Source organism: Oryctolagus cuniculus, chromosome 18 (assembly GCF_964237555.1).
Source record: "Oryctolagus cuniculus chromosome 18, mOryCun1.1, whole genome shotgun sequence".
NCBI lineage: Eukaryota > Metazoa > Chordata > Mammalia > Lagomorpha > Leporidae > Oryctolagus > Oryctolagus cuniculus.
In genome coordinates this window covers 5,327,108-5,354,802 of record NC_091449.1, presented here as the reverse complement: position 1 = coordinate 5,354,802, position 27,695 = coordinate 5,327,108, and the positions used below count along the sequence as shown (strand labels likewise).

At 41.3% G+C, this 27,695-nt stretch overlaps 2 protein-coding genes and 2 pseudogenes across 2 annotated transcripts; all 4 read left to right on the top strand.

The window, feature by feature from the left end:
- Positions 1-291: 291 nt before the first annotated feature.
- ORYCUNV1R1631 (vomeronasal 1 receptor oryCunV1R1631) lies at positions 292-1,224 on the top strand. The gene is given in 1 exon segment (NM_001167316.1): positions 292-1,224. A coding segment is annotated over 1 exon segment (933 nt).
- Positions 769-1,224, top strand: ORYCUNV1R-PS1533 (vomeronasal 1 receptor oryCunV1R-ps1533 pseudogene; annotated as a pseudogene).
- Positions 16,616-17,539, top strand: ORYCUNV1R1561 (vomeronasal 1 receptor oryCunV1R1561). Its single transcript, NM_001167248.1, is given in 1 exon segment — positions 16,616-17,539. A coding segment is annotated over 1 exon segment (924 nt).
- Positions 16,616-17,634, top strand: ORYCUNV1R-PS1600 (vomeronasal 1 receptor oryCunV1R-ps1600 pseudogene; annotated as a pseudogene).

The window sequence follows — 27,695 nt, the reverse complement described above, 5'->3', positions numbered from 1 at the left end:
CAAATGAAAGGAATATTGCTGCCTTTCATTGAGTTAGGAATACAAGAATTACTCTCAAGACACCACATATTTGTAAGTATATTTTGTAAGTAGCCTTAGTTACATATTCAACTCTTTTAAAACATGATATAAATAAACATATTAAACAGCTATGGCTAAGTGTCAACGAATTAAGTGGGGAATATTGTGAATGGAGACTGTTGTATTTTGGTTGACATTAATATATGTACCTCATGCCTCATGTCCCTTACAGGACTCAGAGACAATAATCAGACATTGGGAGATGATGGGATGGCCACCAGAGATTTGACAATGGGGATGATATACCTAGCACAAACTCTTACAGGAATCCTGGGGAATTTCTCTCTTCTTTCCCATTATCTCTATCTCTACCTCACAGGATGCAAGTTTAGTTCCACAGATTTGGTCATCAAACACCTGAGTGTAGCCAACTGCTTAGTCATTCTCTCTAGAGGAGTTCCCCAAACCATGGCAGCTTTGGGGATGAAGCATTTCCTCAGGGACATTGGGTGCAAACTTGTGTTCTATGTTCATAGGGTGGGCAGGGGTGTGTCTATTTGCAGCACCTGCCTCTTGAGTATCTCCCAGGCCATCACCATCAGTCCCAGGAACACCAGATGGGCAGAGCTCAAAGCAAAAGCTCCCAAGTACATTGGCTTCTCTGTTGCACTTTTCTGGATGGTGAACCTGATACTAAATGTCATGGTACCTGTGCATGTGACTGGGAATGGGAGTGATAAAAATACGACAAGGGAAGTTGATTATGGCTACTGCTATTCAGTCATTAGTGACAGATTCACAGTGTATGGAGCAGTGTATGTAGCACTGGTGTTATTAAGAGATATTTTCTTTGTGGTGCTCTTGATGTGGGCCAGCAGCTCCATGGTTGTCACCCTGTACAGACACAAGCAGCAGGTCCAATACATCCATGGGACCAACATCCCCTCCAGATCCTCCCCAGAGTCTAGAGCCACCCACAGCATCCTCATCCTGGTGAGCACCTTTGTGTCTTTGAGCACTCTCTCCTCCCTCTTTCACATTTGCTTGATTGTTTTAAACAATCCAAGTATGTGGCTGGTGAACACCTCTGCACTAATCGCTGGTAGTTTCCCAACCGTGAGCCCCTACATTCTAATGAGCCATGACTCCAGGGTGCTTAGGCTCATTTTTACCTTCTCGAGGTATACAGAATCCCCTGCTTAGAATGAATGTGTAAATTGTATGTGTACTCACAATGGTTGGTTCTCTGATGCTTTTTAAAATTTATTCATTGATTTACTTGAGAGACAGACACAGAGCTCTCTATATTGTATTTCACTCCCCAAACATCTATCTTGAGTTCGGATCAAAGTCAGAGCCAAGATCTGAATTACTTGTGCCATCAACACCACTTCCCAGTGTCTGCCTTAGCAGATAGCTGAGTTCTGGTCAAAGCTGGTCTCAAATCCAGATACTGCGATATTAGATATGTTCTTGTATGGAAACTTAACTGCTAGGCCAAATGCCTGGCAAACACAATGTGAGTTCTTTATTCTTGAAGCCCTCTGAATGTTTAAGCATGTTTCTTAAAACAGTGCAAGGAACAGTTTGGTAAACAAAACAGACTGAATTTCTGCTCTAAATAAAGAATGAATGTATTAGTAATTATAAATGAATCGCTATGTAATTATCATGTGGATTCCCATATTGTGTTATTAGTGTTCCTGCCTCATCAAGAAATGTAGAAATGGGTAAGAAGTTGTAGGAGTCACCTGAATCTGACATACTGAATTTTTCAGAAGGGAACAAGTTATGAGAATGTGACAAAAGATCCATAAATCAGGGGCAACATTTCATGTGGGCATCAGAATACAGAAAAATGAACAAATTCTCCATGGAACAATGAATAGCATGGACGTTAGTGGAGAGAAAGTGAAGTTTCCCAGAGTGGAAGCCTTGAGGATCCTGTAGTTCTGTGCATGTAGGGGATGAGTCTTCTGAACTCAGATGTTATGAAGGAGATTGGTTACTTCAATCATTTTCATGTACAAATGGCCCGTATGATCTGGAGTAGGGCACGGGGTAGCATGAAGCATGTTCTGCTGTTTATGAATGATGCTGAGGGACAGAGCACACTGTCCAAACATCCCAGCATGGAGGTGAGATCTGCTGGGGGAGCTTCTGTATCTTTCAGTGAAGAGGCCAGTTGGGTGTGTGGGCAAGAAACAGCTTCCATGTGCACTCCCCTGACTCCCAGGTGAGGAAATAAGTTTATGGTGGGACCTTCCTTTAGCCTTGAACACAGGATGAAATAGGCACTGGGAGCCAGTCTCCTTCCTGCCCCCACCTGGTGCTTAATTCCAAGTGCACTGACAAATATTTTTGTGTTTCTAAGTGTCTTTGTATGTACACATGTAGATATATGAAGTCAAATTACATCTGCATGCTGTAAATCATTAATACTGGAAAGGCACAAAGTCAGATTTACAAAGCAATGCCAGTAAGAATAACACCAGCTGTGTTCACCCCACTGCCTACTTACTCTGATGTACATGTCCCCATGTGTAGGACATTATAGGAGACAAATCCTGACTGTAATGTCAATGACAGCTAAAGGCCCCCTGGAGGCCTGGCAGGGATGACACTTCCTGTCTCTCAGCTGTAGGAAACAACCCAGCCTGGGGATTTCCAGTCCTGGCCCAGGGAATCCCAGCAGACAAGACGACCACAGCACACATGCAGCTCTCACTCACCTAAAGCAAAGCTTCCCCTGCAAGCTCAGCTCCAACTTCCTTTAGGAGAGAAACTCCTAGTGCCTGACCTAGGCTGAATACAGGCATAAGGAAGGGGGCTTATTCACACAGACTCTGAGAGAGGTCTTTGGCCAATGGTCATCCAGCCCCTGTATCTGGACCAGCCCACTAGCCTGCTTCCAGTATCTGGTTTGTGGGATCCCTGGTAGAATAAATAATTTTCTTACTTTTTAATTTTATTTTATTTTAGTTCTTTTTTTAAACAGTCTACATATTAGTTATTTTCATAAGATGTTGCCTAATCAGCAGATGAATGTTCATGGAATGTTTTTACTCTTTTCATCCACATATTTAAACTATGATAAGGGTACCTCAAAAACGTTCTTAGGAAAATGAAATTAAGTGATAAGTTTATTTTGGTGCAAAACATGTTTGAAAGTCAAGGATTGTGGTTGTTACATGCATTTTCCACAAAGCTTTTGAAAACCCCTATCTGCATGGGTATTTCAGTTTTCACTTTGACAGTTCTATCTTCAGAATCTACTTGTTTGTAACCTGGAAAACATTTGATACTTCTCATAGTTAGTCACAGTGTAGTTCCTAATACATTTAACTCCCCCTGGACAATGTGATGGCACTCCAGCAGTAATCTATCAATAACCTGCAAACTTTAAAAATCTATGGTAATCATTTTCATGTCACACACACACACAGGTCTGGAATTGACATCTCATTGAAATTCCACAGCTGCACACTTCTCTGGATCAAGAACTAGAAGGTGGCTGCCCTCCCTCACCCCAGGCACCACATTTCACCCCTTAGCACCTCCCACATCCCCTGAGGATCACGATGGCAGACTGCCTCCAGCCATTGTGTTCTGATTGAAACAATACAGCAATGACTTGTGTGGGCTTTTCTCATTTCTTATGTTGCTCATAACTTTAACTGTACTGTCACATTTGTCCAGATACTCATCAACTTCTCTGCAGAAGGGCCCACCAGGTGAACATGGAACAACTGATTCAGGCACAACACTGCTTGAGTCATTTTCAGGTTGGACTCCCAGGAACAGTGCCAGAAGTAAATTCAGAATTCATATTTTGGCAGAGGTGTGTGAAGGTTTGTTGTGTGTATAAATGGTGGGGAGATCATTGGGCCATAGATTTACCTTGGTTTATCTTTTTTTTTCTTCACAATAAATTTGATTGCACAGAATTTAGAGGAAAATTATCTCATAAACTTTAAAATGTCAAATATTTACATTTTATCAATGAACCTATGGTCTTTCTCTGAAATCCTGTAATTGCGCATTTTAACATAGTCACAAACACAGAGTGTACATATAGTTTTGAGTTGTTGCTTTCTTTTTTTAACTTTTATTTAATAAATATCAATTTCCAAAGGACAGCTTTTGGATTAAAGTGCCCCACCCATAACTTCCCTCCCACCCGCAACTCTCCCACCTCCCACTCCCTCTCCCATTCCATTTACATCAAGATTCATTTTCAATTATCTTTATATACAGAAGATCAATTTAGTATATATTAAGTAAAGATTTCAACAGTTGACACTCACACAGAAACACAATGTATAAAATACTGTTTGAGTACTAGTTATAGCATGAATTTACATTGTACAACACATTAAAACAGAGATCCTACATGGGGAGTAAGTGCACAGTGACTCCTGTTGTTTACTTAACAATTGACACTCTTATTTATGGCGTTAGTAATCACCCTAGGCTGTTGTCATGGGTTGCCAAGGCTATGGAAGCCTTTTGAGTTCAGCAACTCAGATCTCATTTGGATAAGGTCCTAGTCAAAATGGAAGTTCTCTTCTCCCTACAGAGAAAGACACCTCCTTCTTTGATGACCTTTTTTTTTTCTGACAGGCAGAGTTAGACAGTGAGAGAGAGAGAGAGAGAAAGAGAGAGAGAGAGAGAGAGAAAAGTCTTCCTTTTTCCATTGGTTCACCCCTGAAGTGGCCACTATAGCCAGTGCGCTGTGGCTGGTTTGCTGTACCGATCCAAAGCCAGGAGCCAGGTGCCTCCTCATAGTCTCCCATGTGGGTGCAGGGCCCAAGGACCTGGGCCATCCTCTACTGCACTCTCAGGATGCCAGGATGGCCCATTCTTTTCACTGGGATCTCACAGAGATTTTTTTTTTTTTTTTTGCCAGAGTGTCTTGGCTTTCCATGCCTAAAATACTCTCACGGGCCCTTCAGGTAGATCTGAATGTCTTAAGGGCTGATTCTGAGGCCAGAATTCTGTTAAGGGCATCTGCAATTCTATGAGTCTGCTGTGTATCCTGCTTCCTATGTTGGATCATTCTCTCCTTTTTTATTCTATCAGTTATTATTAGCAGACACTAGTCTTGTTTATGTGATCATTTTGACTCTTAATGCTTTCATTATGATCAATTTTGAAATGAAACTGATCACTTTGACTAGTGAGATGGCATTGGTACATAAAAGATCCTGTGAAATACTTCCAAAAGCTTTTCTTCCTTTTTATTCTTTTACCAAAATTCTCATTCTGTTGCAGTATTTACTATATTTTTTATATTTTGGGGATAAGTTTTGATATATATTTGAGGCAAAGGCTTAATGGCTTTACTAACAAGTTTCACAAGTAACCTGCAAGCGATCTGTGTAAACTCCTAGTTTACCTAGAATCTGCCAACACTTACAAGTTTCAATCATTTTATTTTTAGCTCTTGTTGGTGTACGATACTTTCAAGTAATGGTTTTATTTGAACTTTTTTTATTACTAAGGAAGTTTATTACCTATTAACACATTGAATGAATTCAGATATGCTTGGTTGGAGGCCTTGTTTGGTTTATTTTGTCCAATTTTTCTATTGTATTGTCCTTATTGTCTCTATTGGTTGCTTGGTGCATTGGAGAATTACACACACTTCTTACTTGATCCAAATCTCTCCTCTTTCACACACTCTCTCTCTCCCTCTCTCTCTGTGTTTTCTTCTCTCTATTGCTGTGTCTTTCAAACACATAAATAAAATCTTAAAAAAAACAAGGTCTTGTGTTCAGAAAGTTAATGGTTCTTTTTGTTATGATGATTAATTCTCTTGTGTTTGTACAGCAGAGATCTACCTTGTGGAGGGTCATTTCCTGCATAAGTCACTGCTATTACCTCCAACATTTATTATCTTCTGTTCCAAATATCTTTTCAAGGATTTTCACATAACAAATCACCTCCAAATATGTCAGTAGTTTAATAACTGGGCATAAAGTCAGACTGTACACAAGACCAAAATTACAAAGATAACACACCCCACTTCAAGGCCCAATACATTTCTAACAGTTTTGATAAAGAAAGGATACTGAGAGAGACATGATGTTCTGCAAATGAGAAGTACAAGGACCCTTTTGGGATGGGTTGGGGAATGAGAATACTTTATGGTACATGGAGGAAATTTGTTTACCATATGGGGGACAAGGAGGAATAATACCCTCTACTCTCTTTGGCGAGCAACTCAGACTAGACTGTTACTGGAATTAAGACTTATTCTATGCATCTGCTCTCCCACAATATGGCGCTGGGAGAGGAGCAAACAGCTTCTACACAGCTGCCTCCAGTTCAACCAATAAACTGTAGGACCTGCTCCTGATTGCAGGAGAGCAGCGTACTCGGCGTGTGGGTAGCAGAGTTGGGATTGGTGGAAGAGGACTATAAAGGAAAAGAGAGACAACATGCACGAGGAACATCTATCTGAAGGAACACCTGAGCAGCCCCTGAGAGAGCCGGCCGGCGGTGTGCCGCTCCCCCACGGAAGAGGGGAAAGTGGCAGGGGGAACCGCCCTTCCACGGAGGTGGAAGGGATGGTAGCCAACCCGGGAAGAACCAGCAGCAAACCCGGGGAGGGCCGAGCAGACAAAAGAACAGCGCAGGGTCCTGTGTTGTTCCTCCACGAAGAGGGGGAGCGACATAATGGTGCTGTGACTCAGATATGAAGCCTAGTCAGGGTCTTGTGTCGTTCCTCCACGAAGAGGGGGAGCGACATAATGATGCCGTGACTCGGATAGGAAACCTAGGCAGGGTTTAGTGTCGTTCCTCCATGGAGAGGGGGAGCGACAACTCTCCTGTTCATAAGGTTTGAGAAATAAGATTGAAATATGCAACCTGAAAATGCTTAGAATGTTCACAAGCTGAGACCTTCAGAGATCTGAAAATGTGGCACCATTCTTTGTGTTGAAAGCTGGCAGCAAGCTGCTGGACACTAATCGGATGGGCCTGGCTTGTGCCATCCTTTCTAGCTCAGAATTGTTCTCACACACTGTGTTCCCTGGTCACTTCCTCTCTTCTCATACTTTGGCAGCATTAAAGACCAAACTGCAGATTCATGGGAGTTTTTGGAAGGAGAAACACTGACTTTAGTAGCTCTATTGGACACAAGTGACCCTTTCACCTTCCTATCTTCTGTGGTTCAGTGGAAGAGGAGGTGATAGGTGAAAAACAGACTGAAAGTTCCCAGGTCTATGGGGCTTCCCATGGGTGCCTGCATGGGCAGCAAGAATGTGAAGCTTAGGACCTGGCTCTCCCCACATTCTAGACAGTGCAAGAAAAAAAGGCGCACACTTAGGGGGGAAGAGATGAATGATAAAACCTCCTCACAGTCATTGACAGGCCCCTGCTCACTCCATCTGCAAACTTGAATTCTCCACACCCATGTCTTGGGTACAGTGTAATCAGTACTTGAGATGTGCTAGCCTTTGACACAAAACACAAGTTCTGCCTTGCTTTCTCTATTATACTGGGAGGATTCTTGCTCTTACAAAAGCTAAGGGAGAATCCTTTCAATATGTTACAGCCATTCAACTGGATTGATAAAGTCAGATTATTCCATGAAACTACTATCATTAGACATCTAGGCTGATTAAGTTATGATTTTTCTGAGTGAAGTAAATGTGCTATCTGATTGGAAAGACAAGCTCTTCACATTAAAGGATCCACTTCAAAGCCTTGTTATTTTGGTCCAGATAACTATATGTGGTTTCTCATAATGCATCTGTAGATGTCTGAAACACTCAGAGAGGAACGTTTTGTAGTCAAAGGGAGTTTACAACTCTTCTTTTTCAGAACATTCAGGCTGTTCACGTACATTGAACAATATCATTTAGAAGTGTGCTTTCCAATTTATGAAAAACCCACGGCCAACATCATATTTAATGGGGAAAAGTTGGAAGCATTTCCACTGAGATCTGGTACCAGACAGGGATGCCCACTCTCACCACTGTTATTCAATATAGTTCTGGAAGTTTTATCCAGAGCTATTAGGCAAGAAAAAAAAATTAAAGGGATACAAATTGGGAAGCAAAAACTCAAATTATCCCTCTTTGCAGATGATATGATTATTTATTTGGGGGACCCAAAGAACTCTACTAAGAGATTATTGGAACTCATAGAAGAGTTGGGCAAAGTAGCAGGATATAAAATCAATGCACAAAAATCAACAGCCTTTGTATACACAGGCAATGCCACAGCTGAGGAAGAACTTCCAAGATCAATCCCATTCACAATAGCTACAAAAACAATCAAATACCTTGGAATAAACTTAACCAAGGATGTTAAAGATCTCTACGATGAAAATTACAAAACCTTAAAGAAATAAATAGAAGAGGACACCAAAAAATGGAAAAATCTTCCATGCTCATGACTGGAAGAATCAATATCATCAAAATGTCCATTCTCCCAAAAGCAATTCATGGATTCAATGCCATACCAACCAAAATACCAAAGACATTATTTTCAGATTTGGAAAAAAATGATGCTGAAATTCATATGGAGACACAGGAGACCTCGAATAGCTAAAGCAATCTTGTACAACAAAAACAAAGCTGGAGGCATCACAATACCAGATTTCAGGGCATACTACAGGGCAGTTGTTATCAAAACAGCATGGTACTGGTACAGAAACAGATGGATAGACCAATGGAACAGAATTGAAACACCAGAAATCAATCCAAACATCTACAGCCAACTTACATTTGATCAACGATCCAAAACCAATCCCTGGATTAAGGACAGTCTATTCAATAAATGGTGCTGGGAAAACTGGGTTTCCACGTGCAGAATCATGAAGCAAGACCCCTACCTTTTACCTTACATAAAAATTCACTCAACATGGATTAAAGACTTAAATCTATGACCTGACACCATCAAATTATTAGAGAGCATTGGATAAACCCTGCAAGATATAGGTACTGGCAAAGACTTCTTGGAAAATACCCCAGAAGCACAGGCAGTCAAAGCCAAAATTAACATTTGGGATTGCATCAAATTGAGAAGTTTCTGTACTTCAAAAGAAGCAGTCAGGAAAGTGAAGAGGCTACCGAGAGAATGGGAAAAATATTTGCATACTATGCAACAGATAAAGGGTTGATAACCAGAATCTACAAAGAAATCAAGAAACTCCACAACATCAAAACAAACAACCCACTTAAGAGATGGGCCAAGGACCTAAATAGACATTTTTCAAAAGAGGAAATCCAAATGGCCAACAGACACATGAAAAACTGTTCAAGGTCACTAGCAATCAGGGAAATGCAAATCAAAACCACAATGAGGTTTCACCTCACCCCGGTTAGAATGGCTCAAATACACAAATCTACCAACAACAGATGCTGGCGAGGATGTGGGGAAAAAGGGACACTAACCCACTGTTGGTGGGAATGCAAACTGGTTAAGCCACTATGGAAGTTAGTCTGGAGATTCCTCAGAAACCTGAATATAACCCTACCATACAACCCAGGCATACAATTCCTTGGAATTTACCCAAAGGAAATTAAATTGGCAAACAAAAAAGCAGTCTGCACCTCAATTTTTATTGCAGCTCAATTCATATTAGATAAAGCCTGGAATCAACCCAAATACCCATCAACCAGTAGACTGAATAAAGAAATTATGCGATATGTACTCTATAGAATACTATATAGCAGTAAAAAAAATGAAACCCAGTCATTTGCTACAAGATGGAGGAATCTGGAAAACATCATGCTGAGTGAACTAAGCCAGTCCAAAGGGACAAATATCATATGTTCTCCCTGATCAATGACAACTAACTGAGCACCAAAGGGGAAACTTGTTGAAGTGAAATGGACACTATGAGAAACAGTGACTTGATCAGCTCTTGTCCTGACGGTTGATGTACAATGTAATACTCTTTGCATTTTAGTTTTTTTTTTGTTATAGCACAATTGGTTGAACTCTGTAATTAACACACAATTATTCTTAGGTGTTTAAATTTTAACTGAAAAGTGATCCCTGTTAGGAATTTGGAAAACATTATGCTGGGTGAAATAAGCCAGTGCCAAAGGGACAAATATCATATGCTCTCCCTGATCAGTGACAACTAACTGAGCACCAAAAAGGAAACCTGTTAAAGTGAAATGAACACTGTGAGAAATGGTGACTTGATCAGCCCTTGCCCTGACTGTTGATGAACAACTTAATACGGTATCCCACTTAGTATTTTTTTTTGTTTGTTCTACTTAATACTTTTGGTTGAATACTGTAATCAATACACAGTTATTCTTAAGTGTTGAAACTTAACTGAAAAGTGATCCCTGTTAAATGTAAGAGTGGGAATGAGAGAGGGAAGAGATGTGCAATTTGGTACATGCTCAATCGGACTTGCCCCAAGTAGTAGAGTTAGAAACATACCAGGGGATTCCAATTCAATCCCATCAAGGTGGCATGTACCAATGCCATCTCACTAGTCCAAGTGATCAATTTCTGCTCACAATTGATCATAATGATAGGATTCAGAGCCAAACAGAGCACATAAACAAGACTAGTGTCTGCAAATACTAACCGATAGAATAAAAAAGGGAGAGAACGATCCAACATGGGAAGCGGGATACACAGCAGACTCATAGAATGGCAGATGTCCTAAACAGCACTCTGGCCTCAGAATCAGCCCTAAAGGCATGCGAATCTGGCTAAAAAGCCCATGAGAGTATTTCAGGCATGGAAAGCCAAGACACTCTGGTGAAAAAAAAAAATAAAAGACCTAAATGAAAGACCTCTGTGAGTGAGATCCCAGTGGAAAGAACAGGTAATCAGAGAAGGAGGTACCTTTCTCTGAATGGAGGAGAGAACTTCCACTCTGACTACGACCTTGCCTAAATATGATCAGAGTCGGTGAACTCAAAAGGCTTCCATAGCCTTGGCAACTCATGACAAGAGCGTAGGGTGATTACTGATGCCATAAGCAAGAGTGTCAATTTGTTAAGTCAACAACAGGAGTCACTGTGCACTTACTCCCCATGTAGGATCTCTGTCCTTAATGTGCTGTACATTGAGATTTAATGCTATAACTAGTACTCAAACAGTATTTTTCACTTTGTGTTAGTATGTGGGTGCAAACTGTTGAAATCTTTACTTAATATATGCTAAACTGACCTTCTGTATATAAGGAGAATTGAAAATGATTCTTGATGTGAATGGAAGGGGGGGAGGGAGAGGGAAAGGGGAGGGTTGCGGGTGGGAGGGATGTTATGGGGGGGAAGCCATTGTAATCCATAAGCTGTACTTTGGAAATTCATATTCATTAAATAAAAGTAAAAAAAAGGAAGTGTGCTTTCTTCAACCTTACGAACATAAATGCTGTTGTGCATCCAATAGGCCCAAAACATAGCCCTGCTGTCCCTCCTGTCAACCCTCAGGACATGATCCCAGCCCGGAGTGAGTCACAGACAAGCATCCTTCCTGGCTTTCCCTTGCCTTTCCAGTGATGGTCAAGAATCAGGCTGTAGTCATGAAAACATGGGCTAGACTGACCCACCCCATCAGTGCATGCACAGCAGGCCATGTACTACCTTAGTGGAACACAACCTGGATCCAGTCCCCAGAAATGGGTCAGGAAATCACCATGCTGAACACTGGAATTTCTGTTCCACATTAGGTTCTCCTGGGCCACTTTCTTAATGTTCCACCCTAGCTCCAGCCTCAGAGGAGTTGACTGACCCTCTGCAAAAACAGAAACCACCTGAACCAGCATAAAGCAAAGCCAGGATGGAGACCCAGTTAGCTAAAAATAGCTGCCCAAAAATGTGGGGAACCCATAAACATATCTGGGGTCCCTCAATGAGAAATTGCCACGTGGCCAGGCCAGGCTGGGATTTATCCACCTTGGCGCTGCAGCCTCCAGCCCACTTCCATGTGCTTCAAGCTAAACAATGGCAGCCCCACCACTCACATACCCATCAATCTCACAGCACTGCTTGTGCCCACTGAAGACTGTCCATCCCTTCCTCTTGGGAAGGCTGCACTATTGTCTGGACTACTGTAGGATGAGAGTTGGCTACAGAAGTCAGCTGTTTCAGAAGAAAGCTATATTTCATAAGCAACACAATTCCTTTCATGAAAGTGAGTAATTTTTATTGAAAATTTCATTCATGAAATTTTAAGTCCTTTCTTTCCCTTTATTTATTACTGTGTCTGGGTGTCAAGAAATAGTGATTCCCCAGGAGCTGGAGGAGCAGGCACCCTGATCTCTGTCTTCCTCTGAGCTCCTCTGAGAAAGGAAGATGGAGCTGGGGATAGAGACTTTGGGGAGGAAATGACTAACTGAGCACATTAGTGAGCACCTGCACTGATCACACTTGGCACCAAGACTCACAATAGAGGGAACAGCTGCAGTGAAGACTCAAGGAAAAACTGGACTCTGGAGATAAAGGATGTAGGGCCAGCAGCACAAGGCAGGTCTCTGAGGACATTCTGCAAGGGCCCATGAGGGAGCTGGGCTCTTTGGGTACCAAGTGTACTGCCAGCTTGCACAATGGTCATTGATGCCCAGTCCTAGGGCCTTGGTGATGCCCAGAGGGCAGCTGGGAAGAGGGGGCTCTGGGTGCAAGTCACCTCATGTGCTTCTGCAATGAATTGGGAGAGAAGGGAGAGGAAGAAAGGGAGGAGGGACGACCAAGGGTGCAAGGCAGCGATGACTGCGTTTGGTTGAACCATAGATTCTGCTCCTGTTACTACCATCTCTACCACCCTCCCTGCCTATCTCACAGCCTGTTCCCATTTTGTCTCCCTGTGCTTGTGATCCCTGCTCATCATCTGGGTTCCATGCCTCCTCCACCCTCTACCTCTGCCTTGGGCCCCAGGTCGCCCCTAGAACCCACATGTGGCACCTGTCAGCCTCTCTGTCATTATCCTTTTGCCTCTCATAGACATTAAGTCTCATGTGCTGTTTACCTACTCTGCTCTTAACCATGTTATACACTGGGAGCCATCCCTTTGAACAGTCTCATTCCCATGACCCCATGCACACCTCATTGAATCGCACACACCATTTCCTGTGCAGTCACCTTGCACACCTGACACCTTGGAGCATCAACCCCACACTTTGACTTCTCTGTGTATTCAACACTCTCATTCCTTGGACCCTCTTTCCCATTTCTCCCTCTGCATTACATCGTGTCACACCCCCCCCCCCAATCTCTTCCTGTGCACCACTGGCCCCTCCCTGGGCCCTGACATCACCCTGCTCTGTTACAAACACACTGTCATGCTCCTGCATTTCCACAGGCAGTGAGGTTGAGCTGTGGGCAAAAGTCCGATGCTTTCCAAGAGAAATTCCATCTTCTTATTTTGCTTGTTTCCCATTGAATATCCTTCTCAGATGATGTGCTGTTATAATTGTCTGCTAACTTAAATGTTTCATCAGCTCAGTGGCCTGAAGATTTTGGAGAAAAGCACACTTTGGAATAGGAAAACTTCTCAGGCATCACAAAATCCAGTAAGACATGAGCATGAGGCAGCCCCTCTTGTCGCAGACCCCAGCAGGAGCTACTGCCTCCCTGTGTGACTGGTCTGTCTCCAGGCACCAGGAAAATGAAGGAGACTCTCAGACACTGCCACAGTCCCTTGGCAGATGGCAACTACAAACCTCTAATTGGTTTTTGGCCACAAGGAACTGGGGAACATTTTTCACAAATATCCTCACTGCCCCAGGCCTGCCCTCTGCTTGTAGGGACAGGTGATAAGATAATGGCTGCTCTGAGGGGAGGTGACACCACACATCATGTCACACCATTTCCCAAGGTCTCCATCCCACCAACACAAGCACTGGTGCTGTGAACATCACCCTGAGCCCTCGCTCTCCTTATCAGAGGAAACAGGTGTTTGCCATTGCAGCCTGAGACAGAGAGTCTGAAGCCAACTTTTGCAAGTCTGCAGCCAGGTAAGAGCTCCTTTTAGAAGGGGGTTTGCATTTGGAACCCAGCCTGCTGGCATGGCCCCCCAGGAAGCAGAGATCATTCTGTAGCCTGAGCAGAGCTTGTAGAGAGATGAGAGCCTAATGTGACAGCAGCCTCCAAAAGCAGTTGTACCATTTACTATAAACCAAAGGACCCTTGTTGTGTTGCCCATTTTCATGTTTAAATCTTAATTTTTACATGTTTCACACTGAAAACTTAAATAAATTTTGTTCTATGGTTAAAATAAGGTCATAAGGAAACAGCTTTGCTCATGTAAAAGCACATTTCTGACATTGGTTCATAAACTTTTTTTCAAGTTAATGTTTTCTTTATTGTTTTTGAGATAACATTTTTAACTTACATTATGGTTCAAAGCATAATGCTGTACCACACAGAGTTCAGCAAATGAAAAATGTAAAGACCACAGCCCAGCAGGAAAGTAGGGAGGGGCCGTGCCCAGTCATCCAGTGAGAAGATGGCCCTAACTTTTCATGAAACCCATTGCTGCTAAGATACAGGAGATGTTTAGGCTTTCTTTCTATTTAACAATGCCATTTACCATCAATGAAATGGAGTAACATATGCTTTTGAGGAAATTTATATTTTTAAATAAAATTGTAAGAATAACATTAGGTTTTGACTATAAAAACAGGCTATCCAAATTATCCTGATGGGTGGGATTAAATTAAATTAATATAAGAAGTTTATTTTTAATAGGTTTAAGGATTTCAGTTCCACATTAAATTGTTGTTCAGTCTACCCTATCATATTTACACTGTGTTTTCAGGATACCTGAATATGCACTATCTTTTCTTTAAAGATTTATTTATTTATTTGAGTAAGTGGCACCAAGAGAGAGTGAGAGATAGAGAGTTAAGGAGAACTTCTAGTCATTGGTTCACTCTCCAAATGACCACAAAAACTGGGCCAGGCCAATGCTAGGAGCCTGGAACTCCTACCAGGTCTCCCATGTGGGTGGCAGAAGCCCAAGCATTTGGGCCATTTTCCTCTGCTTTCCCAGGCACAGTAGCAAGGAGCTGAACCAGAGTTGGAGCAGCCAGGACTTGAACTGGTGCTCAGAGAGGAACCTGGCATCGTAGGAGGTGGTTAACCTGCTGCACCTTGAAACCAACCCATCAAAAGTGCACTCAGAGCACCAAGCTGGCAGCAGAGATGTGAACCCCCAGGAACCACCTGGTGCTGTGCAGACCTGGAGTGTTCGGAAGGCACCTGCTGGGAGGAGATGCACCCTGTGATGCCGGGTGCTAGAATTATTTAAAGAGACAGTGGTTGTTTCCTTATGAGAACATCCATGGTCTCCTGATACTGGAGAGAGTGTTTCCCATTTTCATCTTATGCAGTGGGCACAGGAGGAAGTGGTAACACTACACACGGGATTGCAGATAGCAGCTCTCAGGCACAAAATTTCCTCTCCTAAAGTCTCTGATCTTAATATATTTCACTCAATTTCCAAATTTACAATTTCAACTTATAAAATATGCAAATTTTAACATCTTACATATTCTCTTTACTATCTTACATATTCTCTTTACTGGATAGCTTATAATTTAGTATGTTTTTGAAATCTCCCCTGAGTTCTACTGATTTTACATGTGACAAGTATTAATCCATGTAAGTACACGATCTGAAAATAGTAACGTTTAGCTTGTACTCTACACTCTTTCATCATATACTGGCATTTCATATCACATAGTTTAGGGTGAAGCAAAGTGTTCTGTGATTCCTGTGAGAGGTGAAAATTCTATTTGGACATAAAAAAAAAATCCTTGTCACTGGCACTGTGGCATGGTGGGTTAAGCTGCCTTCTTCTGCACCAAAATCCCATATGGGTCCTGGCTGGATTCATGTTTGCTCCACTTCCAATCCAGCTCCCAGCTAATGTACCTGGGAAAGCAGCAGAGGATGGCACAAATGCTTGGGCCTCTGCAGCCATGTGGGAGACCTAGAAGAAACTCCTGGCTCCTGGCTTTGCCCTGGCCTAGCTTCAGCTGTTAAACCATCCAGAGGGTAAACCAGTGGATGGAATCTTCCTCTCTCACTTTTTTTTTTCTCTCTCTCTCTCATTCTAACTTTCAAATAATAAAGTAAATAGATCTTGCAAAAAAAAAAAAAAAGAAATCCTTGTCAAAGCACATCTCAATAAACAGGCAATTATGCATTCTTAAAAAGATTTTAAATGGAATGGGTCCCTACAGAATTATTTCATAATTCTAAATCTGAATGTTAAGATATCTAAATCTTATTCATAGCTGGTATTAACTTATGACTTCAGTCCTTATACAGTCATGTAGACTTACAGACAAAGTAATAAAATCAGCTATTTAAGATAAAATCACCAGGTATGAGAATGACTAAATAGACACTGCATTATGTGAAGAACACAGCCAACAGGTCTGTGACATCACCATCAAGTGCACTGCTTTGATCAGCCTGCTAATTCCAAGCCCCTTCTTGAGCCACACATGTTGTTCAGATTAGACACATCATCTACTCTCCCTACTTAGCTTCTCTGTATCTTTTCAAGTAAAACAAGAATACTGTGTGGTCCCTGCCTCATATTCTCTTGCAGGATTCTCTCTCACTCAGAAGATGAGCAGCAGAGGCTGGGAACTGACAGCATGGCCTCGAGGGACCTGGCCACAGCAATGGTCTTTCTAGTACAGACGCTGGCTGGGATTCTGGGAAATTCCTCTCTTCTTCTCCATTATCTCATCCTTTATTTCACAGGATGTAAGTTTAGGCTCACAGATCTGATTCTCAAACACCTGACTGTAGCCAATGCCTTGGTCATTCTCTCAAAAGGAGTCCCCCAAACCATGGCAGCTTTGGGGATGAAGCATTTCCTTGATGATACTGGGTGCAAACTTGTGTTCTATGTGCACAGAGTGAGCAGGGATGTGTCCATTGGTAGCACCTGCCTTCTGAGTGTCTTCCAGGCCATCACCATCAGTCCTACCTGCTCCAGGTGGATGGGGCTTAAAGTAAAAGCTCCCAAGTATGTTGCCTCCTCCACTATTCTCTGCTGGATTCTGAACATGATGCTTAATGTCATGGTACTTGTGCGTGTCACCGGCAAATGGCAAAACAATAATATCACAAGGATAAAGGATTATGACTACTGTTCTGCTATGCCTCATGGGAAAATCACTGACTCATTGTACATAGCACTGATGTTATTCCGTGATGTTGTGTTTGTAGGGCTCATGCTCTGGGCCAGCAGCTTCATGGTTTTCATCCTGTACAGGCACAAGCAGCAGGTGCAATACATACATGCTCTCTCCCACAGATCTTCCCCAGGATCCAGGGCCACACAAAGCATCCTTGTCCTGGTGAGCACCTTCGTACTGCTGTGCAGCCTGTCCTCCATTCTACAATTTTCTTTAGTGTTTTTCAGTATTCACAAAATGTGGCTGGTGAAAGCCTCCACACTGATAGCTGGGTGTTTCTCTGCCATCAGCCCCTACATTCTCATGAGTTATGACTCCAGGGTACCCACATACTGCCTTCCCTTGATCATAGCAGCAAAGTCCTCTGTGCTCTGAGAAGTAAACTCTATGGATATTTGAAGTGGCTGACTGCATACTTTTCAGTCCTCCTCAGACACAAAATTCATTTCAAGAAGGAGTCATCTTACAAGAACCTGGCCTATGATACAGTTGAGTTCTGCTTGAAAATAACAGTAAATTGAATAATTTTATTTTTTATAGAATTCACATTTTATTCATTTTTAAAATTTAAGGTATACAAGCTTCATGCATTTCATCAATACAGATTTAGGAATATAGTAATTCTTCCCACCCTACCCTCCCTCTAACCCACACTCCCACCCTTCTTCCCCTCCTGCCTCTATTGAATAGTATTTTTAAAGAAAAATGTGAGATACTATCACAGTAATACCTATGTAAGTGAAATTCTATTAATGGTCACAATGGAGGAGCTAAGAGGTTATGTAGGGCTAAAACAATTGATCCATTGGTGACATGGAGCAATCCTTGGGAGTGTAACTTTTATCTGGCACAGTAAAATGTCCAGGCATGAAGTGGCTGTGGAAGGGCAGGGATGTTTCCATCAAATACGGACACAATTCGAGACATCATTCAAGATACTGAAGAAACAAGAACTCTCCCATGGAATCATGAAGAGCATGGAGTTTAACTGCAGGGTAGTTCAGTTTCAGAGTATTAGTGTGTTGATATTCCTGGAGAAATAGTAGTCATTTGCATGTAGATGAATTCAGACTGAACTGGAATTGCTCATTTAAGTGGACGTTTTCACTGAGTTTCCAGAGTTCAAGGGAATGTTGCCTGTTGAAAACAGATATTCTGCAGAGTTGAAACAGCATTGGTTGGGGATCTGTACATCCATTGTTTCTGTGATGTGAAGATGCCAGTTGGGCAGAGTGGCAGGAAGGAGGTCTCATGGTGCCCTCTCCTGTCTCTCAAGTCAGGAAATAATCCTGTGGGGGAGTAAGTGAGGGAGGAACCTTTGGAAGTTGTAAGACATGAATCCATTTGGTTCCTGTAGCATTTTTGGCCTAAACATTTTCTTTTTCTTTTTTTTTTTTTTACAGGAGAGTGGACAGTGAGAGAGAGAGAGAGAGAGAGAGAGAGAGAGAAAGGTCTTCCTTTTGCCATTGGTTCACCCTCCAATGGCCACCATGGCTGGCACGCTGTGGCTGGTGCACCACGCTGATATGAAGGCAGAAGCCAGGAGCCAGGTGCTTCTCCTGGTTTCCCATGGGGTGCAGGGCCCAAGCACTTGGGCCATCCTCCACAGCACTCCCAGGCCACAGCAGAGAGCTGGCCTGGAAGAGGGGCAACTGGGACAGAATCTGGTGCCCTGACCGGGATTAGATAGAAAAGTGGTTGATAGAAAAGTGTATACATTTGAGATTAGAGTCATTCATTTCTTATATACTCATGGGTTGCACATTTTCAATTTCCTAACTTTACCTTAATTTATTCCAAGTTAATTTAAATGTTTTTAATATTTTATGCCTTTTAATTATAGATTGTATAAATGATGGCAAATTACATGGTATATATAAGTATATATATATTTTTGTTTTTTCTATTTTAATCCTTTTTAAAAACGTATTTATTTATTTATTCGAAAGTCAGAGTTACATAGTGACCAGAAGGAGAGACAGAGTGAGAGGGCTTCAGCTGGTTCACCCTGTAGATGGCCATGATGGCTGGTACTGGGCCAGGTTTTTTAGCTATATATTTTGAAAATATTTACCATTGAACATAATAAAATGTCTGACACTCACAGGAATCATCTATTTATAATTAATATCATGTCTATATTGATTATTAGATTTAGCAATTTATCGTGTTCTTTGCATTCTGCTTGTTATAAATTCTTGATTTTTCTATCTCAATTTCATCTGTATTAATCTTTAAAGATTCACTTATTTATTTGAAAGTCAGAGTTACACAGAGAGAGGAGAGGCAAAGAGAGAGAGAGAGAGAGAGAGAGGTCCTCCATCCACTGGCCACTCCACAGATGGCTGCCATGGCCAGAGCTGCAGCAACCTGAAGCCAGAAGCCAGGAGCTTCTTCCACATCTTCCACGTGGGTGCAAAGGCCCAAGAATTTGGGCCATCCTCCACTGCCTTCTCAGGCCACAATAGAGAGCTGGATTGGAAGTGGAGCATCCAGGACTCGAAACAGCACCCATATGGGATGCTGGCACTGCAGGTGGTGGTTTTACCCAATATGCCACAGCACTGGCCCCCTCCAACTCTATTTTCATCTCTATCTCTATCATCTCTATCTCTATCTCTGTCATCTCTATCTCTATCTCGGTATATCCCTTGTCTCTCCTTCAGTCTCTGTCACTCTCCCTTTCAAATGAATAAATCTTTTTTAAAAATAATAATTATGAGGCATGAGCTGAGCCACTAGAGAAAGGTTGTAACCCTGTAGAGTCACTAATGGCCATTATGTATTGCAGGGTGAACCAAATGACACTGATTGTGGGTGTTTCATTCAAGTGATAATGAAACCTGATGTATAATGTGCTTGAGGACATTAGTACCAAAGTTGCTCTGTCCTCAGTCTCCTGTGAGAATCACAGAACATTTTCAGGATGACTGGAGGTACACTATGATGTCACACTGCTAGCCAGGGACAGGTGAATCCACAGAATGACCTGATGTGATGCTGTGCAGAGCTTGTGTGTCCAGCAGTCACCTATTGTGTAGAAATGCATCCTCCAATACTGGATTCTAGAACTGCTTAATTATTAGGAAAACTCCCATGGTCTCCTGATATCACAGAGACTGTTTTCTATGTTCAAGGTGGGGACTTAGCATGTAAGGAAGTGGTAATATTACACACTGAGCTTCAGACAGCAGCTGTCAGCCACAAGAAGTTCTTGTGATATATTCTCTGGCATAAACATTTTTTCTGTCAATCCCAAACTCTTTAAATCACTTTTAAAACACAAAGTTGAACACCTTATATACTATCTTTACCTTATGCCTTATATTTTACTGATTCACAAATCTTGCCTTAACCACAATACTTCTACTTGAGTCAAGTATTACAACAAATGTAAGTATATGATTTGAAAGACATAACATTAAGATTCTGTCCCACCATGTTTTGTCACATCCTGCTTAGAGCTGTGTATTTTAGGGCACAATATAATGTTCAGCGATTCCCATGATAGGTGCAATTTCAGTGTGGGTGCAAAAGCAGATTCTGGTCTGTTGCTGTTTCATGCAGAGGCAAATATAAGTTCTTTAAAATTCCTTTGGGGGTTGGCACTGTGGTGCAGTAAGTTAATCTTCTGCCTGTGGCACCAACATCCCATATGAGTGCCAGTTGCAATCCTGTCTGTCCCCCTTCTGATCCAGCTCTCTGCTATGGCCTGGAAAGCAGGAGAAAATGGCCCAAGTCTTTGGGTCCCTGCACCTGCATGGGAGACTCAGAAGCTCCTGGCTTCAGATCAGACCTGCTCTGGCTGTTGCGGTCATTTGGGGAGTGAACCAGTGGATGGAAGACCTTTCTCTGTTTCTCCCTCTCACTGATTATAACTACCTCTCAATTAAATAAATGAAATCTTTAAAAAATAAATAGAAAAAAAAACAAATTGATTGTTTCCATGCAGTTTTTTTGAAATTCTCAGTTTAAATTGTTAAGATAACTATTCATAATCCATACATATCAAATCTTTACACACATATGGAAACTCAATCCAAACAAATTTAGAAACTAAAATATCAATGTAAAATGAAAACATAAGGCATGAACATAACAAAATAAATGCCAGCATCATTTTTTTTTTTTTTTTTTTTTTTTTTTTTTTTTTTTTTTTTAAGTTTTTTAAAAGATTTATTAAATTATTTACTTGAAAAGCAGAGTTATAGAGAGAGAAACAGAGACACACAGGGAGATCTTCCATCCACTGGTTCACTCCCGAAATGGTCACAATGGCCAGGGCTGGGCCAACATGAAGCCAGGAGCCAGGAGCTTCATCCAAGTCTCCCACGCGGGTGCAGGGGCCCAAGGACTTGGGCCATCTTCTGCTGCTTTCCCAGGTGCATAAGCAGGGAGCTGGACTGGAAGTGGAGCAGTTGGGACTTGAACCAGCACCAGTAAGGAATGCTGGCACTGCAGATGGCAGCTTAACCCACTGTTTCACAGCGCCAGTCCCACAACATCTAATGAAATCTTTTTTTTTTTTTTTTTATCTTTTATTTAATGAATATAAATTTCCAAAGTACGACTCATGGGTTACAATGGCTTTCCCCCCCATACCGTCCCTCCCACCCACCACCCTCCCCTTTCCCACTCCCTCTCCCCTTCCATTCACATCAAGATTCATTTTCGATTATCTTAGTATACAGAAGATCAGCTTAGTATACCTTAAGTAAGGATTTCAACAGTTTGTTCCCACACAGAAACATAAAGTGAAAAATAATAGATGATTTTTTTTTAAATGATGATGAAATCAGATCAGACCTATTGTCATGTTTAATCCCAGTGAGAGTCAAGTTGGGAATTGATAATTTCTTTTTTTTTTTTTTTTACAGAAGATCAGTTTAGTGTACATTAAGCAAAGATTTCAATCGTTTGCACCCCCATAGAAACACAAAGTGAAATATACTGTTTGAGTACTCGTTATAGCATTAAGCCTCAGTGTACAGCACATTAAGGACAGAGATCCTACATGAGGAGTAAGTGCACAGTGACTCCCGCTGTTGACCTTACAAATTGACACTCCTGTTTATGGCATCAGTAATCTCCCTATGCACCAGTCATGAGTTTCCAAGGCTATGGAAGCCCCTTGAGTTCTCCGACTCTTATCTTGTTTAGACAAGGTCATAGTCAAAGTGGAGGTTCTCTCCTCCCTTCAGAGAAAGGCACCTCCCTCTTTGAAGACCTGTTCCTTCCACTGGGATCTCACTCACAGAGATCTTTTGCCAGAGTGTCTTGGCTTTCCATGCCTGAAATACTCTCATGGGCTTTTCAGCCAGATCCGAGTGCCTTTAGGGCTGATTCTGAGGCCAGAGTGCTATTTAGGACATCCGCCATTCTATGAGTCTGCTGAGTATCTCACTTCCCATGTTGGATCACTCTCCCCTTTATTTATTCTATCGGTTAGTGTTAGCAGATACTAGACTTGTTTATGTGCTCCCTTTGACTCTTAGTCCTTTCATTATGATCAATTGTGAACTGAAATTGATCACTTGGAATAGTGAGATGGCATTGGCACATGCCACCTTGATGGGATTGAATTGGAATCCCCTGGTATGTTTCCAACTCTACCAATTGGGGCAAGTCGGCCCGAGCATGCCCCAAATTATACATCTCTTCCCTCTCTTATTCCCACTTTTATGTTTAACAGGGATCACATTTCAGTTAATTTTCAACACTTAAGAATAACTGTGTGATAATTACAGAATTAAACCAGTCATATTAAGTAGAACAGACAAAAAAAAATACTATGAGGGATAATGTATTAAGTTGTCCATTAGCAGTCAGGGCTATGCTGATCAAGTCACCATTTCTCATAGTGTCCATTTCACTTCAGGAGGTTTCCTTTTTGGTGTTCAGTCAGTTGTCACCGATCAGGGAGAACATATGGTATTTGTCCCTTTGGGACTGGCTTACTTCACTCAGCATGATGTGTTCCAGATTCCTCCATTTTGTTGCAAATGACTGGATTTCGTTGTTTCTTACTGCGGTATAGTATTCTAAAGAATACATATCCCATAATTTCTTTATCCAGTCTACCATTGATGGGCATTTAGGTTGGTTCCAGGTCTTGGCTATTGTGAATTGTGCTGCAATAAACATTAGGGTGCAGACCGCTTTTTTCTTTATCAATTTAAACTCCTTTGGGTAAATTCCAAGGAGTGGGATGGCTGGGTCGAACGGTAGGGTTATATTCAGGTTTCTGAGGAATCTCCAGACTGATTTCCATAGTGGCTTGACCAGTTTGCATTCCCACCAACAGTGGGTTAGTGTCCCTTTTTCCCCACATCCTCGCCAGCATCTGTTGTTGGTAGATTTCTGTATGTGAGCCATTCTAACCGGGGTGAGGTGAAACCTCATTGTGGTTTTGATTTGCATTTCCCTGATTGCTAGTGACCTTGAACATTTTTTCATGTGCCTGTTGGCCATTTGGATTTCCTCTTTTGAAAAATGTCTATTGAAGTCCTTGGCCCATCTCTTAAGTGGGTTGTTGGTTTTGTTTTTGTGGAGTTTCTTGATCTCTTTGTAGATTCTGGTTATTAACCCTTTATCTGTTGCATAGTTTGCAAATATTTTTTCCCATTCTGTTGGTTGTCTCTTCACTCTCCTGACTGTTTCTTTTGCAGTACAGAAACTTCTCAATTTGATGCAATCCCAATAGTTGATTTTGGCTTTGACTGTCTGTGCCTCCCGGGTCTTTTCCAGAAATTCTTTGCCTGTGCCAATATCTTGAAGGGTTTCTCCAATGTTCTCTAATAACTTAATGGTGTCAGGACGTAGATTTAGGTCTTTAATCCATGTGGAGTGGATTTTTGTGTAAGGTGTAAGGTAGGGGTCTTGCTTCATGCTTCTGCACGTGGAAATCCAGTTTTCCCAGCACCATTTATTGAATAGACTGTCCTTGCTCCAGGAATTAGTTTTAGATCCTTGATCAAATATAAGTTGGCTGTAGATGTTTGGATTGATTTCTGGTGTTTCAATTCTGTTCCATTGGTCTATCCATCTGTTTCTGTACCAGTACCATGCTGTTTTGATTACAACTGCCCTGTAGTATGTCCTGAAATCTGGTATTGTGATGCCTCCGGCTTTGTTTTTGTTGTACAAGATTGCTTTAGCTATTCGAGGTCTCTTGTGCCTCCATATGAATTTCAGCATCATTTTTTCTAGATCTGCGAAGAATGTCTTTGGTATCTTGATTGGGATTGCATTGAATCTATAAATTGCTTTTGGGAGAATGGACATTTTGATGATGTTGATTCTTCCAATCCATGAGCATGGAAGATTTTTCCATTTTTTGGTATCCTCTTCTATTTCTTTCTCTAAGGTTTTGTAATTTTCATCGTAGAGATCTTTAACGTCCTTGGTTAAGTTTATTCCAAGGTATTTGATTGTTTTTGTAGCTATTGTGAATGGGATTGATCTTAGCAGCTCTTTCTCAGTCATGGCATTGCTTGTGTATACAAAGGCTGTTGATTTTTGTGCATTGATTTTATATCCTGCCACTTTGCCAAACTCCTCTATGAGTTCCAATAGTCTCTTAGTAGAGTTCTTTGGATCCTCTAAGTACAGAATCATATCGTCTGCAAAGAGGGATAGTTTGACTTCTTCCTTCTTGATTTGTATTCCTTTGATTTCTTTTTCTTGTCTGATGGCTCTGGCTAAAACTTCCAGAACTATGTTAAATAGCAGTGGTGAGAGTGGGCATCCCTGCCTGGTGCCAGATTTCAGTGGAAATGCTTCCAACTTTTCCCCATTCAATAGGATGCTGGCTGTGGGTTTTTTATAAATTGCTTTGATTATATTGAGGAATGTTCCTTCTATACCCAATTTGCTTAGAGTTTTCATCATGAAAGGGTGTTGAATTTTATCAAATGCTTTCTCTGCATCAATTGAGATAATCATATGGTTTTTCTTCTGCAGTCTGTTAATGTGGTGAATCACATTGATTGATTTGCGAATGTTGAACCATCCCTGCATACCAGGGATGAATCCCACTTGGTCTGGGTGGATGATTTTCCTGATGTGTTGTTGTATTCTATTGGCCAGAATTTTATTGAGGATTTTTGCGTCTATGTTCATCAGGGATATTGGTCTGTAATTTTCTTTCAGTGCTGCATCTTTCTCTGGCTTAGGGATTAAGGTGATGCTGGCTTCATAGAAAGAATTTGGGAGGATTCCCTCTTTTTCGATTGTTCTGAATAGTTTGAGAAGAAATGGGATTAGTTCTTCTTTAAATGTCTGGTAGAATTCAGCAGTGAATCCATCTGGTCCTGGGCTTTTCTTTGTTGGGAGGGCCTTTATTACTGTTTCAATTTCTGTTTCAGTTATGGGTCTATTTAGGTTTTCGATGTCTTCATGGTTCAATTTTGGTAGATTGCATGTGTCCAGGAATCTATCCATTTCTGATAGGTTTTCCTGTTTGCTGGCATACAGGTCCTTGTAGTAATTTCTGATGATTCTTTTTATTTCTGTGGTGTCTGTTGTTACGTTTCCTTTATCATCTCTGATTTTATTGATTTGGGTCTTTTCTCTTCTTTTTTTAGTTAGTTGGGCCAATGGGGTGTCAATTTTGTTTATTTTTTCAAAAAACCAGCTTCTCGCTTGGCTGATTTTTTGTAGTGTTTTTTTGGATTCAATCCTGTTAATTTCTTCTCTGGTTTTAATTATTTCTCTTCTCCTACTAGATTTGGGTTTGGTTTGCTGCAGTTTTTCTAGGTCCTTGAGGTGCGCTGAAAGCTCATTTATTTGGTACCTTTCCAATTTCTTGATATAGGCACCTATTGCTATAAATTTGCCTCTCAATACTGCTTTTGCTGTATCCCATAAGTTTTGATATGTTGTGTTGTTGTCTTCATTTACTTCCAGAAAGTTTTTGATTTCTCTTTTGATTTCTTGAATGACCCAGTGTTCATTCAGGAGCATGCTGTTCAGTCTCCATGTGTTTGCATACTTTCTGGGGTTTCCTGAGTTGCTAATTTCCAGCTTCATCCCGCTGTGGTCTGAGAAGCTGCATGGTATGATTCTAATTCTTTTAAATTTGCTGAGACTTGCTTTATGGCCTAGTATGTGATCAATCCTAGAGAAGGTTCCATGCGCTGCTGAGAAGAATGTGAAGTCTGTAGATGTAGGGTTGAAAGTTCTGTAGATATCTGTTAGATCCATTTGGGCAATAGTGTCAATTAAATCTGCTGTTTCCTTGTTGATCTTCTGTCCAGATGATCTGTCTATTTCTGAGAGTGGAGTATTGAAGTCCCCCAGTACTATTGTATTGGAATCTAAATCTCCCTTTAAGTCCCTTAACATATCTTTTAAATAGACCGGTGCCCTGTAATTAGGTGCATATACATTTATAATAGTTACATCTTCCTGTTGAATTGAACCCTTAATCATTATATAGTGTCCCTCTTTGTCTCTCTTAACAGTTTTTGTATTAAAGTTTATTTTGTCTGATATTAATATGGCTACACCTGCTTTTTTTTGGTTTCTGTTGGCATGGAATATCTTTTTCCAACCTTTCACTTTCAGTCTGCATGCCTCTTTGTTAGAGAGATGTGTTTCTTGTAGGCAACAAATAGTTGGGTTGTGTTCTGTGAGCCAGTCAGTCAAACGGTGTCTTTTAACTGAAGAATTCAGACCATTAATGTTCAATGTGACAATTGATACGTAGTGACTTTGCCCTGCCATTTTCCCGGAAATATTTTCTAGTATATGCTTTGAGCTTCCCATGCTCTTTTACTGGTAGGTGTTCTTCCTTTCCCTTCTTTCATATTGATGGCCGTGTTTCTGTGTTTCTGAGTGTAGCACATCTTTAAGTATCTTTTGCAGGGCCGGACGAGTGGCCACAAAGTCTTTCAATTTCTGTTTGCTATGAAAGGTCTTTATTTCACCTTCATTCACAAATGAGAGCTTGGCAGGATATAATATTCTGGGCTGGCAATTTTTCTCTCTTAGCACCTGTGCTATGTCTCGCCATTCCCTCCTAGCTTGTAGGGTTTCTGATGAGAAGTCAGCTGTGAGTCTGATTGGAGATCCTCTGAGAGTAATCTGACGTTTCTCTCTTGCACATTTTAGGATCTTTTCTTTATGTTTCACTGTGGTAAGTTTAATTACCACGTGTCGTGGTGAGGATCTCTTTTGGTCATGTTTATTGGGGGTTCTATGAGCTTCCTGTACTAGGATATCTCTGTCCTTCTCCAAACCTGGAAAGTTCTCTGCTAGTATCTCACTAAAAAGGCCTTCCAATCCTTTCTCTCTCTCCATGCCTTCAGGAACTCCTAGAACTCGAATGTTGGTTTTTTTAATAGTATCCTGTAGATTCCCAACAATATTTTTTAGGTTTCTAATTTCCTCTTCTTTTCTTTGGTTTGACTGTATGTTTTCCTGTGCTCTATCTTCTAAGTCCGATATTCTCTCTTCTGCTTCACCCATTCTGTTTTTAAGGCTTTCTAATGTGTTTGTCATTTGATCTATTGAGCTCTTCATTTCATTT